This window comes from Ambystoma mexicanum, chromosome 2p (genome assembly GCF_040938575.1).
Source record: "Ambystoma mexicanum isolate Mex_15411 chromosome 2p, UKY_AmexF1_1, whole genome shotgun sequence".
Classification (NCBI taxonomy): Eukaryota; Metazoa; Chordata; class Amphibia; order Caudata; family Ambystomatidae; genus Ambystoma; species Ambystoma mexicanum.
In genome coordinates, this window is record NC_090923.1 from 543,928,269 (window position 1) to 543,944,368 (window position 16,100).

General features: G+C 44.5%; 1 protein-coding gene across 5 annotated transcripts in view; it reads left to right on the plus strand.

Moving 5' to 3' along the window:
• The window catches only part of LOC138566537 (calpain-1 catalytic subunit-like), an 845,562-nt gene that overhangs the window by 514,906 nt on the left and 314,556 nt on the right, over nt 1-16,100 (plus strand). For all 5 annotated transcript variants that reach the window (XR_011301953.1, XM_069643985.1, XM_069643987.1 and 2 more), the window contains one exon: nt 899-976. Coding sequence is in view for 4 of the 5 variants with exons in the window: in XM_069643985.1 (XP_069500086.1) it covers nt 899-976 (78 nt within the window). In the remaining variant the exon portion in view is untranslated. The remainder of the gene's footprint in view (nt 1-898; nt 977-16,100) is intronic.

The following is a 16,100-nucleotide window of genomic DNA, read 5'->3' on the forward strand; positions in this document are numbered from 1 at the left end:
AAATGGTACCCATCCTAAGTCAGCACAAATAATCAAGTACTTTGCAGCGTTCATTCGCTAGCTTTCTGTTTCATTTGGGTGGGTTGCTACCCGGTCATTATCGTGCAGTTTTCTGGAACCTCACAGTATTTACCCCTTTGATCAAATTTGGTGCAGGTGGGTGAAACGCTGTGGAATTGTATAAGGAACAAAGCTTCGCCAAGCCACAAACAAATGTTGCTTTTGCTGAAATCTGGGGCAAAGGGCGGGGTGTCCAAATGTCATGTAGCCAGTAATGTCCGGAGGGTCCTAACGGGTGACTGTGCACAATTTGGTTAAGATTAGTGAAATGGTGTGGAATTGTATAGGAACATACACAAAGCCACAAACCCAAACCTAAATGTTCACTTCTGCTGACATATAGGGAAAGGTGTGGGGTGTCCAGATGTCATGCAGCAAGTAATGTCCGGAGGGTCCTAACAGGTGACTGTGCAAAATATGGTGCAGATTGGTGAAACGGTGTGAAATTGTATAGGGAACATATGCTTTGCCACACATCCACACATCCACACATTTTCACTTATATATACGTGCATAGTGGTATCCAGTCAAAATATCTGAAACATAACAGAGTGTTACATTTCAGAGTGGACCTAAATAAATAAAGGGTAGTGGGATAAAGGGGTTAAAATGAATCGGGGTGGAGGGTTGGGGTGGCATTTTAAGGTTTAAAAAAACAGGGATGTGGGTGGGACCCTCCAAATTTAAAAAACAAAGAAAAATCAGTGTTTTTCTGTATTGTTTCCATGGTAAAATATACCACTCTGTAATTCTGATCGGTAAGATCACATATAACCATATATAGTGTGCATTTACCAAGAGGGCATTTATATTTCCTTTAATCTGTTTTCTTTTTCAGGCTGATCCTTCATTTGTGCCTACTTCTCTTCCATCGATGGACTGTGGTAGAAATGTCTTTCTTCAGTTTGCCGATGCAGTGAGTGTTTAATTAATAAGGGTTCTGAAAAGTGGGTGATTATCCTGAGGCAGCACGGGGTGGGGGTGGGAGGTGGTATAGCCCTCCATGCCCCCCCCCCCTGCTAAGTGGTGTAATGAAAGCATGCTTAGTTCAGAGACATGGGTTAATTAGATGGATTTTTAAGAGACAAGTAGAAGTGACATCCCACTAACATCTTGACAGGGTAACGTGCTGAAGTATGCGCCTATACTCTTGTGTACAGGCGCGTTATAGGCGCGTTATCAATGCCATATCATATCAAGTAATTTACAAGAAGGGTTAGACTCATAGCATAGAAGGTGGCTCAAAAATTACCTAGAGATTCTAGGCCTGTGGCTATGTTTTAGTGGTGTGTTAGAAGTTGAAAACCTTCTAAGTAAGAACCTGTTCTGTTCAACTTTGTTTCTCAAGTTGGGGTTTCCTTCTAGTGTCGTCAATGCTGATATTCAGCAAGCGGTACCTTGTGAAGCCCTGTTCTCAAAAAGAGTGTCTGCCAAGTTCAAGGGCATTCATCTTCTGTGGAACGTCCTAGAATGCCATGAAAAGTATACATGCTGTAGGAAATACAGAATAGAAGTCCTTGCGAATGCCTGTTGGGATAACACACAGGGCATGGACCATAGGCATTTCAGAGGAGAGTCCAACGGGAAGAGCAAAGAGAATGCTACTGCTGTAGATAGATAGGCTGCAAGCGTGTAGTTTTGGAGGGTTTCATCCTGGCAGTGAGGGGAGGCAATAAGGCATGAATGATTGAAGGGTCGAAGAGTAGCTGGGGTATTTTGGATGAGTACAGTCAAGTTTTGACATGGAAGGATAAAACGTATTGCAAGAAATGCCCTTGAAAGCAGAACGTAATGCTTTTTGTGACGGGTAAACAATCGCAAGAATGCACTTCCTTTAGCCAGCACCTATGTGTGTAATGCTTCTGACAAAACACACCATGTGTATTATTCAAATACTTGAATTTCCCTGCATCAGTGAAAAGAAGGTGAACCCCTTACCATGTTTATGAAGAAGTCTTTGGGGATGAAAGGTCATGGATTACCAAACTGTGTCGGTGAGTATATCTTTGCCAGACTCTTAACCACGCATCCCCCGAGTATTTCTCCTAGTGCCAATCTAATATTGGGCCTGTGATTAGAGATTGGTATAAACAGCCACCCGCAGTAGCGTGACAAATAACACTTGGGACTATGCAGGTTAGCGTAGAACTGAAAAATGGATTGGTGTCTACGCTGACTTATGGCAGCGGCAGACAAACCAGACCTGAGATCAGGCATTTGATTAGGGGAGCCCAATGCCTACGATGAAAAATGTTGAGGCATGGCCATGACAGCCATCATCACAGGAAGCTAGCAGAGTCTAGCAAACAACACACGCAGGAAGAAAGTGGCTGGGCTTATGCATGGCACCCATCAATGCTTTTGAGTAACATGGGGAGATCCTATGTGATGCCTTATCCTGCTAAGAGATCCAAGAGTTTTGCAATGCCAGGGCAACAGAGGAAAGCAAACAAATGCAATACACTAATGTCTGGCCCATGAGAGGTGGTTATGAGACCGCTCTACCAAATTCCAAAATTCTTTGGGTACTTTGGTACAAATATGCAGAAAAACCTGACCACTATAATTTACGTGTTTGCCTTCAAGCAAAAAGAAAAACAGAGACAGAAATGATTTAAGAAAATAACCTAGCTAGTAGTAATGAGTTGGCCCTCGGCCAAGGAAGAGAAAATCAACTTGAAAAGAGAAGTTTAACAAGTGCCTGCATGATTAGCTTCCGACCACCCTGGTTAATCCTTGCTACGCTATGTCCCAAAGACTAAGTACAGTGACAGAAATGTACTATTCATTGTTGCAAGTAGTAGATGGATAGGCAAGAACTTATTAAATACATGGGGTATTTATTCATTTACTGTACTTTATATTGCACCAAACATGTTAGATTGATAGATATATAGACTGACTTAATTATGAAACATATGGGCATGGGTAATTGGTGGTTTCATTGACGTCTGTTTTTTTGTGGTATGTTAGCTCGACCTACGTTTGTTAGTTCGGAATTAAAAACATGTGGGAGCATTGAGAGTTGGGGCAGGGCATGGGGAAAGGGAGCATTGGGGGACCCCCTGATTAAAGAAAAAAAGTTTAAACTAACAAATGTAGGTATAACTAAATAACCACGAAAAGACAGAGGTTGGCGAAACCACATGTAACCTTGGGCATGGTAGAGGTTTACTAGGTAGAGCTTGTGCCATGTTTGAAACTAAGGCAGCAGGGAGGGAAACTGCTTCTTGAGAAGGACAGACTTGTGTCCCTGTAAATTTCCCTATTTCGAAATGGGCAGCTGGTAGGAGAAAGATGTTGAGGAAGGTTGAACACGATTCTGGATGTTCTTCCTGAACAGGTAATGTTTCAAGAGTGGTTAGAAAAGCTGTGGCACAGCTGTACTCACTTTGATTACCTTGCAAATAGAACATCCTTCCCCATACATTTGCATTTTGGTTAGTGAGTTATTGGATGAGAGTTGCTCGATGGTACCTTTATGTCTGAGGCATTTTGAAGGACCGAGCTCTACTGCGATCTTTTGGCCCTTGTTCCAGAAAGCCTTGACCTCCATGGGAAGCCAATTAGGGGTTTTTGGATTTGTTTGTTTGTGCTTTTGTGTTTTTAATCTTAAGGGTCAGACTTGCTCTTCGGTTATATCCTAGTTGAAGCCAGTCAATGAGATTTTTTTAAATAATCCAGTCATGCCATGACACGGACTCAAAGGAAATGTACTTGTTGATTAGTTTGCGGTAATGGTATGATTCCAGGGGCAAGCATAGGTGGAAATTGATCCTTCTGGTTGCTTTGTTTATCACACTATTCATTGATTAGTTGAGCAATATGCACTTATTGCAAGCTCTGGGCTGTTACTCGCCAGTAAAGCCCATCTTCCAAGGTATATATAGCTATTAGAAAACTGGTTATGTGATCTGTGTGCTAATGGCCTTGTCTTTAAGGGGCTTTGGCTTTGCGTGGCTCATTCTTGCTTAATACCCTTAGAAAACCCTACAAACAAAGATGGTCCCCATGGATATAGCAACGCAGTCTTTTCTATGTCCATGGAGACTGCAGTGATGAAGGATGGTCAGCTAGGGACAAGAAAGTGAGGTCAGGTACATTTGAGCTGGGTTGTAGAGGGTGCTGAGGAGATGGGCACTATAGTGGTGCGGGTTGAGGGGAGTGTGTGTGGGGCAGATGTGGTGGTCAGGAAACAGTGAAGGAGCCGGAGCAGGCTACAAGAAGTGGCAGCCTGGGAGAGAGGTGCAAACGGCCTGGATGGAACACAGGCTATAACATATAGTAAAACCTCTATTCTTAATTTGTAGTAATAATAAGATTTCAGGGGTAGATTATTTTCTCTTACATTGTGCTTAAGTTGTGAAGGAAGTAGAGATGAGGTTAAGGTCAAAGATTTTGCCAATATCTTTTATTTATGGGTCAGGGCTGAGCACAGGGTTTTGCACAGCTGCATGGCATAGCCTTACCTTGATTTTAGTCAGTGCCAGAACCCTTGATCTGGTGCAAATAAAGATAACTGTTTCCCTTCCCATTAGCAATAATTGACATAGTGCAGACCTGCATATTTTCTGGTTGTTTTTTGTTTATGAATTTGTATGAATTATGTTGACACATAAATAGATTCAAACCAAGATCTTGGCTTTTTGCCATATACATGTCCAGTTGCATCTGCCTGTGGATCGTATGGATGTTTGACATCACAGCTAAAAAGATTAACCCTGGAGTATGTCATATGTCATACGCTATCTGCTGCCAACAATTCTGGAGGAATGATTTGATCCACCATCAAGCAGTTCTTCAGAGCCCATGATATAGATAGAATTTGCACACCAGGGTGGTATACAATTAACAGTAACCCTGTATAATTAAGCTCACTGAATGCAGGTCAGGATTATTGGTATGCCCTTTGTAGATAGTCTGGCAGGTGTATTTCGCTCCTGATTTGTTGAGGTGATTGGAACTGATGGTATTGAATTCTGGATCATAGCTGAGAACTCATGTGGCTATGCCCTGTTCAACACTCCTTGCAGTATTTCTTTTGAACAGTTCTATGTTCATGGTGTGAGGATCCAGGAATGAGACATGGAAACAGAAGGCTTAGGATTGGAGTCTTACAATTTTATTTAAAATAATAAAGGGGCTAGAAAATGCCTCACTATCCCTAATCTAGGAGGTATTTTCCTACCTCAACCAAAACTAATGGGTCCGTCATTCGTCAAGATGTCCAAAGCAAAAATACATCCAAAATCCTATTCTGGCCCTTGCACTCTAAAATTATCTCTAAGGTGCAAATGATATTGTTTCTGGATTTCAAGGTGCACAAATATTCAAAATTCAAAACAAAGATGTAAATCCAACCAGAAAGTTCCAAGTGGACAAAAGTTCACAGTTCCAGGGAATGGCTCCCTTCCCCAGATTCCACAACAACCAAGGTTCCAACAAAGAATAATGTAGTTCCTTCTCCATTCTTGGGAATTGCTCACTTCCCCATGTTTTCTGTTCAGGTTTCAGCTAGTGTAAAATCCTAAGGGCATGTCACTAAATAAGGATTCTTTTTTTTACTGTATTAGAATTTGGGTGTGGGTCTGACTCGCAGGTTGCCCGATAACTCTCCTGTCAGGCTCTTCTTCATTCTTACAGTACTTCGTAATCTCAAAGGCATGTGTCTTTGAGATTCACTTTCCTTCTGTACACACTTCACACTTTAGCCTTTACACACACTTGATTCTGCCTGGTATACTGCCAGGACTTTCACAAAGTTACTTGTTAACACGTATCTTCACCTGGTATTGTAAGAAAATGTTTATTGCCACCTCTTTGTTGCTACACTTTTATTCTCGGTTCCTTGTTAAATATCAACAAAGCTGGGTACCATACCACACAACAAATCTGCAAAGCTTGGTATCAAACCAATGGTAAACAAACACTCTCGTACCTTTTTCAGAAAGCAAAATAAATTTAGAGACAATGACAACCACGGCACTCTTTCGCAGTTTTTTTTGTTATATTATGTTTCATCAAAAGCTGACAACACGTAAGAACTACTTATCACACATGGGCACATATGCAGAAGAACATTTAAAAAAGGGAAAAAACATATGAACACAGCTTTGTAGAAACACAGCTTTCAAAATTCATCATTACATTTATATTAATTCATCGGCATGCTTTTCAACTCCTTTGACAGCCCCCACCCAAGAACATATAAGGGGCTTTTGCCCCTTTACCAAGTCCATTTCCATTTATTTGACTTTCTTTCTCATGTCTGTCTCTTTTGGGATATGGGCTCAGCAACCCGTTCCTGGCACGGCTTACAGGTCTGTTAACCTCTTCACATTGTTTCTGTATTGCTTCTATGAAGTACTGCACACTTTTAGGCAACCCAGTAACCCTTCAGAGTTCCCTGGGCTTACTGGGTACTTGTCCTTCGCGCTTCTCTGCTTTGGTTCCCTCTGTGTTGCTGGCTCAGCGTGCATCCCGTTAACCACTTTGCTGTGTCCTTCTCTGCTATTGTCATGGCCACAGGCCCCAGAACACACAAACCACACCATCTAGTGATGGGGGCAATGGGTCACTTGACTCACATATGTCTCTTTGGGACCCATAAACACAGGGTCCCTGGCTGGACTCAGTCCTGGCACCTTTCGCGCCAGGCTCATGTAGAGATGTAAGCAGGAACACTTTATTTCAGTGCAGGAGTGCTTTTATTTTACAAGAACTTTCCAGGAGCTGAAAGACGTTATTCCAGAGAACATCCTCATGTGCTGACTCATCGGGTGTGGCTCCCTAGGACTGGTCTTCATGAGCTGACTAATCGGGTGTGGCAGGGTGTGGCAGGCAGGCTGAACCTGGTGGGCGTGGCTTCCGAAGCTCAGCTATATAAACTGCTCCAATCTTAAGGCCGGTGCTTTGCGTTACTGTGCACTCGCGTGCAACGTGACGCTCACTGCTGCTTGGGCCAGTTTACTTACCTTTGAAACCAGGCGTTATCCTGCATACTCACCTCCAGGAAACCAGTGCTTCATTGCTTCATCTGCAGACTCATCTCCTGACATCCAGTGATCTTGATCCCGACGCCGCAGCACCGCACTCCGCATCCACGAACTCGGACCCTGTGAAGAAGAAGAAAGACAAGGTTAGAACATCTGTCCTAGGGCCGTGCTGCATTTGAACCCTGAGCGCGCCCTAGTTAACAATTTACCAGCTACTGTACCCCTGCAGCTTCGTTCCTCATTCCCTCCGGCTGCTGCCTCGAGCTCCACAGCTTCTGCCGTGCCGACAACATCACCTGCAAGGGAAGAAAGCAAAAGAGCAAACATCAAAAGTGGAATAGACAGCAATACAAGACAACGAACTTTACAATACAACAAAAACAGACGAGGTAAGACAAAGGCAAACAGGAACACTTACCTGAAGTATAGTGGCTTAGTCGCAACAGGACTGGACTACCACGTGCAAGGGACCAGTGAAGGAACTCTTCCAGATCATACAAGCACCCCTTCCAGAAGCAGCAGGACGGAGTGCTCGCCAAAACTAATCAACAGGAGCAGTCCCGAGCAGCATCACCTATAACCAGTCACTACATAAGCTTAGAGGGCGAAGTCGGACCCGAGCGACCTCACCGTCGGGAGGGCTGCAATCATGCCCCAACGCCTCCGCATAGACCAGGTGAGAGTAACAGAACGCAAAGCCTCTTCGAATCTCTGCCTGGGCGTTATGGAAACTTCTGAAACTGACCAGTTGGCCCGATTACTGGGAGAGTTACGGGCTGAAGTTCATGCCTCAAGACAGGAAACCAATGCCCTAAGGAGGGATCTAATTGTGAACCGGGAGCGGACAGATGAACTAGCAAGGCAAATGCTCCAGGCCAGGTCCCACTGTCGGGGTATGCCCCTCCTGCCGCGCCTCCACAGCCCACGCCAGTACAGGTGGTTCTTCCAGGGGAGGTTCCCCTGGCCCCACCAGAACGCTTCACAGGTGATCCGAATAAGTACGCCATCTTTATGAATCAATGTCACCTACATTTCTTGTGCAGACCTGGGGCATTCCCCAACGATCAAGCAAGAGTGGCATTTGTACTCTCATATTTGGAAGGTAGTGCAGCGGACTGGTCAGTAACCTTGGTAAACCAGGATGATCCTTTGCTTCGAGACTTTGTGGTTTCCAGCGTGAAATGGAGAAACGATTTACACTGCATACTTAAGGGCAGGCTCTGGACAATGAACTGCTATCACTACGACAGGGTATTGTAGCCTTAATAACATATCACTTCCTTCAATCGTCTGATAGCACATACTAACTGGCCAGAGGAGAAAAGAACTACGCTCTTTTACTGAGGCTTGCGAGGGGAACTTTAGGACGTATTAGCCCAAGTAGTAAATCCCCTGGAAAGATGGGCTGAATACATTGACCTGACAGTGCAGCTCGATCACAGATTGCAGGATGAGAAGATGGATCGGGCCAAGGCTGAGGGACGGTCATTCTACATGCGACCCCGTGAGAATCAAACCAAATCACACGATCAGTCCAAGCCAATGCAAATCGGAGGCTTGCAGAGCCCACTCACCAAGGCAGAAAGGGAGAAATGGAGACAGCAGCAACTTTGTTTGTACTGTGGTAAGGCAGGTCACTATCTCCGAGAATGCCCGGTTAAACCACCTAGGAAAGCAGTTGGAGCAACTGACAAGGGTGAAGAAGAAGAACAGGACTCTGGAAACTCCAACGCCCGGCAAGCGTAGGGGTCCACTTGTCGAGCAGTGAAAAGGAACCTATACAGAACTTACATCTAGTCATCCCTGTGCTTCTGGTAAACCACAAGCAACCGTCGAAAATACATGCCTTGGAGGCATACATTGACAGTGGGGCTGTGGGAAATTACATGGACCAGGATCTGGCTACCCGGCTAGGCCTTCACCTCCGACCGAAGCAGGTTTCAGAAAACGTCACAGCAGTTGATGGATCTCAGCTATCATCCGGCCCAGTGACGCATTACACTGAGAAGGTCACGCTTCTGTGTCAGGACAGTCACCAAGAGGACATCACCTTCGATCTCATCAGCGCTCCTCAGTTCCAGATGATATTGGGAATGCCCTGGCTGGAGACCCACAATCCCAGGATTGACTGGCATAAACAAGTTGTGACCTTTCCCCAAGACTGTGCTGACACGTGTTATAGCAAGGGATTCTCATTAAAAGGTCTTACCAACCCATGGTTCCTCGAAGAAAGAAACCATACTGGACCTCACCAGTTCACTACCACCTGAATACCTGGATTACCAAGATGTCTTTCAAAAAGAGCAAGCAAACACCCTACCTCCTCACAGACCTATGACTGCCAAATTGATCTGGTACCTGGAGCTCAAGTTCCCTGCAGCCTGATTTACGCCCTAACAGAACAAGAAAACCAGCATCTAAAAACCTACCCCGATCAGTATCTGCAAATTGCTTCATTCGTCCGTCCAAGTCCCCTGCATCCTCGCCCCTCTTTTTTGTGCCTAAAAAGGAGGGAGACCTGAGACTACAAGGCACTTAACCAGATCACGGTAAAAAAACAGCACCCGTTACCGCTCGTCCTGAGCTCTTGGATCAAGTCAAAAACGCTCAGATATATACAAAACTAGATTTACGAGGGGCCTACCATCTAGTAAGAGTCAAAAAAGGAGACGAGCGGAAGACGGCATTTCCCACAAAATATGGCCTTTATGAATATCAGGTTATGCCCTTTAGACTATGTAATGCCCCTGGCGGCGTTCCAATTTTTCATTAATGACGTGCTCTGCGAACTGTTGGACGTCTGCGCTATTGTCTATATTGATGACATTCTTATCTATTCGACCACCAAGGAGGACCACGTCAACCATGTCCGGCCAGTTTTGGAGAAACTGCTGCAACACCGGCTATATGCCAAATTGGAGAAATGCTTCGTTCATGAGGTAGAATTCCTCAGCTTTATTCTCACACCACGGGGCGTAAGCATGGACACGCGCAAGGTAGACGCTATCCTTAACTGGCCCTCACCAACATCCATAAAGGGAGTACAGAGTGTACTCGAGTTCGCCAACTTTTATTGCCGGTTCATTCCCGGGTTCTCCCAGATCGTACACCCAATCACCTCTTTAATACGAAAAAATAAACAATGTAATTGGTCCGCCGAGGCAGAGAAAGCCTTCCAGGTGCTAAAACGAGCATTTACCACAGCACCAATTCTATGGCATCCTCGACCAGAACTACCATACGTAGTCGAAACTGATGCTTCCAACATAGCAATGGGAGCAGTCCTGTCACAACGATACCCCGAAACAGGTCAGTTGCATCCCGTGGCATTCTGGTCTCGCACGTTTTCAGCCCCTGAATTGAATTATTCAATCACTGATAAAGAACTGCTAGCAATTAAGGCAGCGTTGAAAGCCTGGAGACATTGGGCCTCATTACATGGACGGCGGTAAGGGTTAACGGTCACCGTTAATGGCAACGGTGACCGTTAACCCTTTACCGCCGTACTACGAGGTCCCTTTGCGGGTTGGAGGATTTAACGCCTGCTTCTTGCAGGCGTTAAAATCCAACCCGCTAAGGGACCTCGGAGCTAATTACGGCACCGCAAAATTGCGGTGGCGTAATTAGCGCCTTCCCCATTTCCATAGAGCCCTATGGGGCAGAAATGGGAATGGGGAAGGGCAATGGCGGAAAGGGGATTTACCGCCCCTCCAACCTTGGAATGGGGCGGTAAATCCCCTTTCCGCCAAGGCGGTGCCGGTATTTTACCGGCATGAGCCATGGCGCTAATAGCGCCATGGCTCACCGCCTACCGTGTAATGAGGCCCATTATCTTCTTGGAGCTAGACATACAGTCACCGTTGTAACGGATCATCGCAATCTACAATATCTGAAGACCGCTAAATAGCAATCATCACGCCAACTCCGCTGGGCTCTCTTCTTTGCAGAATACGACTTCGTCATCACCTATAGACCTGGGGTACGCAATGGAAAAGCGGACGCCGTGTCTCGCATGAGTGAAGGAGAAGAGGCATTCACTACACCAGATCCAGTGGCCATCATCCCTGAAGGACGAAATCAAGGCATGATTGCCGCTAACCAGCACTCTAGACAACTTAAAATCTGACCTGCAACACTTGATGAGTCCACCAGCGCAACAGGAATGGCTAGGGATCATGGACAACTTACCATACTACCAAGGACGATTGTACATCCCGGATAAGAAATTACAGAATCAAATCATCGCAAACGATCACGATTCATTAGTAGAAGGGCATCCGGGAATTGCCAAAACCCAAGCTAAAATAAAAAAAAAATACTGGTGGCCAATTTGGCAAAGAGACATTGTCCAGTCCATCACAACTTGTGGGACCTGTGCATAACACAAGTCCCAAAAACAAAGTCCCGCAGGTCTGCTACGTCCTTTAGAAGTACCCCCAGCACCTTGGCATACGCCATCAATGGATTTTATTACAGACCTTCCCTCCTGTAACAGATACAATACCATCTTAGTCGTCATAGATCTGTTTTCCAAAATGGCCCACTTTATTCCCCTTAAAGGTCTCCCAGCTGCTTCTACTCTGGCTACCGTGTTTTTGGATCAGATCGTCCGGCTACACGGGTTGCCATCAATATTGATATCAGACCAAGGAACTCCGTTTGTCTCTGCATTCTGAAAAAGGTGTTGTAAAATTGCCAAAATCGACCTCTGCTTATCTACATGCCATCACCCCCAAACCGAAGGGACTAACCAGGCCCTCAAGCAATACAGAGGTGTATACTGCAACAAACTGAGGATACCTGGAAGGACATACTTTGGTTAGCAGAATACGCATATAACAACTCCATTCACACCAGTAGGGGACAAAGCCCATTCTACATAGTGTACAGTCGACATCCACGGACATCCGTTTTCGACCCACTCGAATCATTAGAAATGCCTGCTGTAATGACCTTACACAAAAACATCACCCAGGTTTTTAAGGAAGCAGCAGAGCATCTTGCCAGAGCCTGGGAAGGGCATTGATTAATTCAGGAAAACTATATATATGTAATGCATAGGGTGTGGTTTAACCATTGGATAACCATATATGGTGGCTCTTCCTAGAACCACCTCCAAATGTAGCAAATACAAAGTTACAGGTTATCAGGAAGGTTATTGGCAACTGCAACATAATATTCTTAACGTGGAAGGTAGCTAAGGATTGGACAGAACAGGTCTTCCCAGCCTTGGGACCGTGGACAGCTACCAGGCTGATTGAAACTCTTCAGGGCAATGGGAAAGATCCCGAAGGTGCTGTGGGTTCCCAGCAAGTTGCCATCTCTGATCGCTTAAGCCCTGAGACAGAACATTCAGCATTGAACCTGTATAGTAATTGTATCTTTCCACCTCTGGTTCAATGGGACCAGCTTTTCTCCCATCTACTTTGAATGAATAGGCTCTGTCCTGTTCCTTCAGATCACGTGTGTCGGGACCACAAAATGGAGCTCTTCTGTCTGTAATTATGAGGATTTTAGCTTGTATTCTCCCAGGTGCTTTTTTGTCTTGGTAAACTGGAAACTTTCCGTCTCTGCTTGTCTTTGGCAAGGCTGTGCACAGTCTCTGCACTGGAAGCTCTGTTGTCTGCCCCTTTCTACATTCTAAAGTTCGCCTTGCTTTCCCCATTCACTTCAATGCACCTATGGCTTCCATCTTGGTTCTTATGGCCGTTCACGTTAGTCTCAATTTAAGCATGAACAAGGTGTTGTACGTATTGTTGGCGTCTTGCTGTTCTCCACATAGCTAAAGATTTAGTGGTGTAAGTGTGTCGGTCCTCTAACTGTTATGGGTCACAAGCATTTGTTTTGTGTCTATCAGCAATAAACTAAAGTGTTTGTGTAGCTTTGTGCATGAATGCCTATATGCTTCATCAATGTCATGATTTCAGTGATGACCGTGATGATGCCATCAGATCTGTTGAGTCTGTAGTCAGTCAACTTGCTCGATCGATGACAATTGCACCTGTTCCATGTCATGGATTGGGTACGGTTTGAATGGCTGTCTGAGAGAGTAACGTTTCTCACATCTGCGATATGACGATGATGATGATGAAGGGCCCAGGAGTGATGTGCATCTCTCATTTCTCTGTCTTCAGGCGGCAAGTCGGGTGGGGCTCCTGAGGGCCACACTTGGGTTTCCCTCTTCAATCCCCCCTCTGCTCGACAAGTCGACCACACTCCCTAGACGACCCTCCCGATTTGTGTATGTTTTCGGGACCTAGAACTTTGTTACTCCTCCCAGGTGTAATGTGTACAAATTCCCACAACACAGCTTCCTTCCTTTCCGTCCTATGTTAGTGCTGGAGCACCCCCTGACATTCTTATCTCCACCACTTTAACATAATTTTAGGCAGAGCACCATGGATTCTCAAAAATATACATATTTTAATATTTATAAAAAAAACACATTTAAAAGTACTGTACATTTGCTTAAAAAGCAACAACATGTTCACAATTCATTCTTTCAGACATTAATGTTATACACATCTGCATTAATCAATGGAACTAAAATTTGACAAAGGAGAAACGAACCTGTGTTGGTTTTTCCTTGGTCTGAAAAGCAAGCTGCTAAATGGCTCTACTTGTTCCCTACCCAGTGACACCTCCTTGGTTCAGGAGGACAAAACAATGTGCCAACACTTAACATGTGTTTCTAGTACCAATTTTCTTCACTTTTATCAATGCAATTGAACTAATACAAATCACATTCCTTATTGGTGCTGTCTTCAGGGCACTTATTCTTGTGTCACGTGTTCTTCTTTAACGTGTGGTCTTACAGAGAATGGTAAAATTCCAAACAATCTACAATACAAACAAACAAATAGGACCTTATTAAAACCATATTAACTCTATTTTGTCATGTCAGGTATATATAGGCGCCCCTTTCACCTTAACATTTTTAATTTTAAAAGGAAGGATTGATATTATGACATTAACCACCCAACTAAGCCCATGGACACAGTTCCATTTAGGTTTTGCCGGTGTAGCCTATTTGATGATTTCATGGGTCTACTTAATGCTGACCACTTAACACAGTGTACTCATTATATTTAGTACCTATGTAATCTTTAATTACCCTTCATTGCTGTCATTGCGAATGTAGGGGTATTCCCATACGTTGTGTGCTTCGGAATGACCTGGTCTACACAAGGCTGTTTTTCATTGTAGACCCAATATTTTCTGCTGAAAAATAATCGGACAAGATCTCAGGAATCCCTGTGTTAGAACTTGCCTACTTATCACTAAAGTAAATCTCTCTTTGTTACTTAAATGTCGTGCAGCATAAATAGTTTACCAGCTATGGCTGATCTTGTTAGAGCAGTGAAATCAAGCACTTTTTTCCAATTCCCGTGCAGTCACTTTATGTGCGTATTCCCGTACTTGTGAGACGCCAAATACTCCACAGACATAACTCGCACTCTGTCAACAAAAGATGCCCCGCGTTAGTTCTCTTCTCTTTCAGATATCGTTCGCCCTTGCGATAACGCCATCTCACCTCTGTTTGTTATGTTTCCTTCCAACGGATAGGATCCTTCCACCACGTCCTGCCTGACTTCCGGAACAAGACAGTGGGCCTCATTACGACCCAGGCGTTAAGGGTTAACGCCGTCGTTAACCCTTAACGCCTGATTCTGATTTTAACAGCTGCTTTTAGCAGCCGTTAAATTTCATGGCGCTAACCTGCCATGATGCTAATTACGCCACCGTAATTTACGGTGGCGTAATTAGCGCCTTCCCCACTCCCATTATGCCCTATGGGGCAAAAATGGGAATGGGGAACGGAAAATGGGAAATGGGGATTTACCGCCCCACTCACCTTGGAATGGGGCAGTAAATCCGCCATCCACCATGGTGTAAACATAGTTTACACCATGGTGGTAAAGTTGGCGCAATTAGCGCCTGGGTCGTAATGACCCCCAGTGACTGGCGGTCGTACGCTATGTTGAATAGCTACGGCCGTAATGACATGTGTGCCACGTTTTTGGAAACGTATCCCGTTCCACCAATGTAAACACTCCCTGACGTGCCCTCCAGCATGGAGGCGGAGTGCCCGTGTGTGTGGAGACAGATTACTGCAAAATGTACGATCCTAGCATGAAAAGCTTGTCCCGCCTACATCTTTTACCGTGTGTGATCACAAAATGTATTTGTGGTGAATGAACAGCCCCCACTCAATGGAAATATTAAGACCTCTTTGACCGTATTTAAAGAATAGATCCATTTTTGTTTAGTTTTTCTTAGTGTGAGATCTCTATTACCCCCTCTGGGGTGGGGTTCAATTGTTTCAATGATGAACCAATAAATGTCATCTTGGTTATGTTTGGCTAGTTTAAAATGTGCCACCAATGGTTTATCCACAACACTATTTTTTACACACAACCTGTGTTCGCAGATCCTTTGACGGATCGGTCTCTTGGTCTTTCCGATGTATAATAACCCACATGGGCATTTGATGGCATATATTGCCCATTTCGTGTTGCAATTGGTGAAACCTTTTAGTGTCCATGTTTTAACCTTCAAATCAACATCTTTTATATTGGCCATTAGAGCACACACTGAACGTTTACCGCATTTGAAGTGGCCCACCACTGGAGGTAAATTCCAAAGAGTGGATTGAGTATGGATGATTTTATCCCTTGGTACTCCTATACGTGTGGACCAATTTGTCCCTTAAATTGAGCATACGTCTAAAAGCAAATTGATTCAGTCTTTTCAGAATGAATTGTGAACATGTTGTTGCTCTTAAAGCAAATGCCCCGTACTTTTAAATGTGTTTTTTATAATTATTAAAATATGTATATTTTTGAGAATCCATGGTGCTCTGCCTAAAGTTATGTTAAAGTGGTGGAGATAAGAATGTCAGGGGGTGCTCCAGCGCTAACATAGGACGGAAAGGAAGGAAGCTGTCTTGTGGGAATTTGTACACATTATATTTACTTGTCCTCACCCACACAGCCCCTACAAAGAGGACACCAGAGCTCTAGTTAGCTGATGACTTCTCAGATG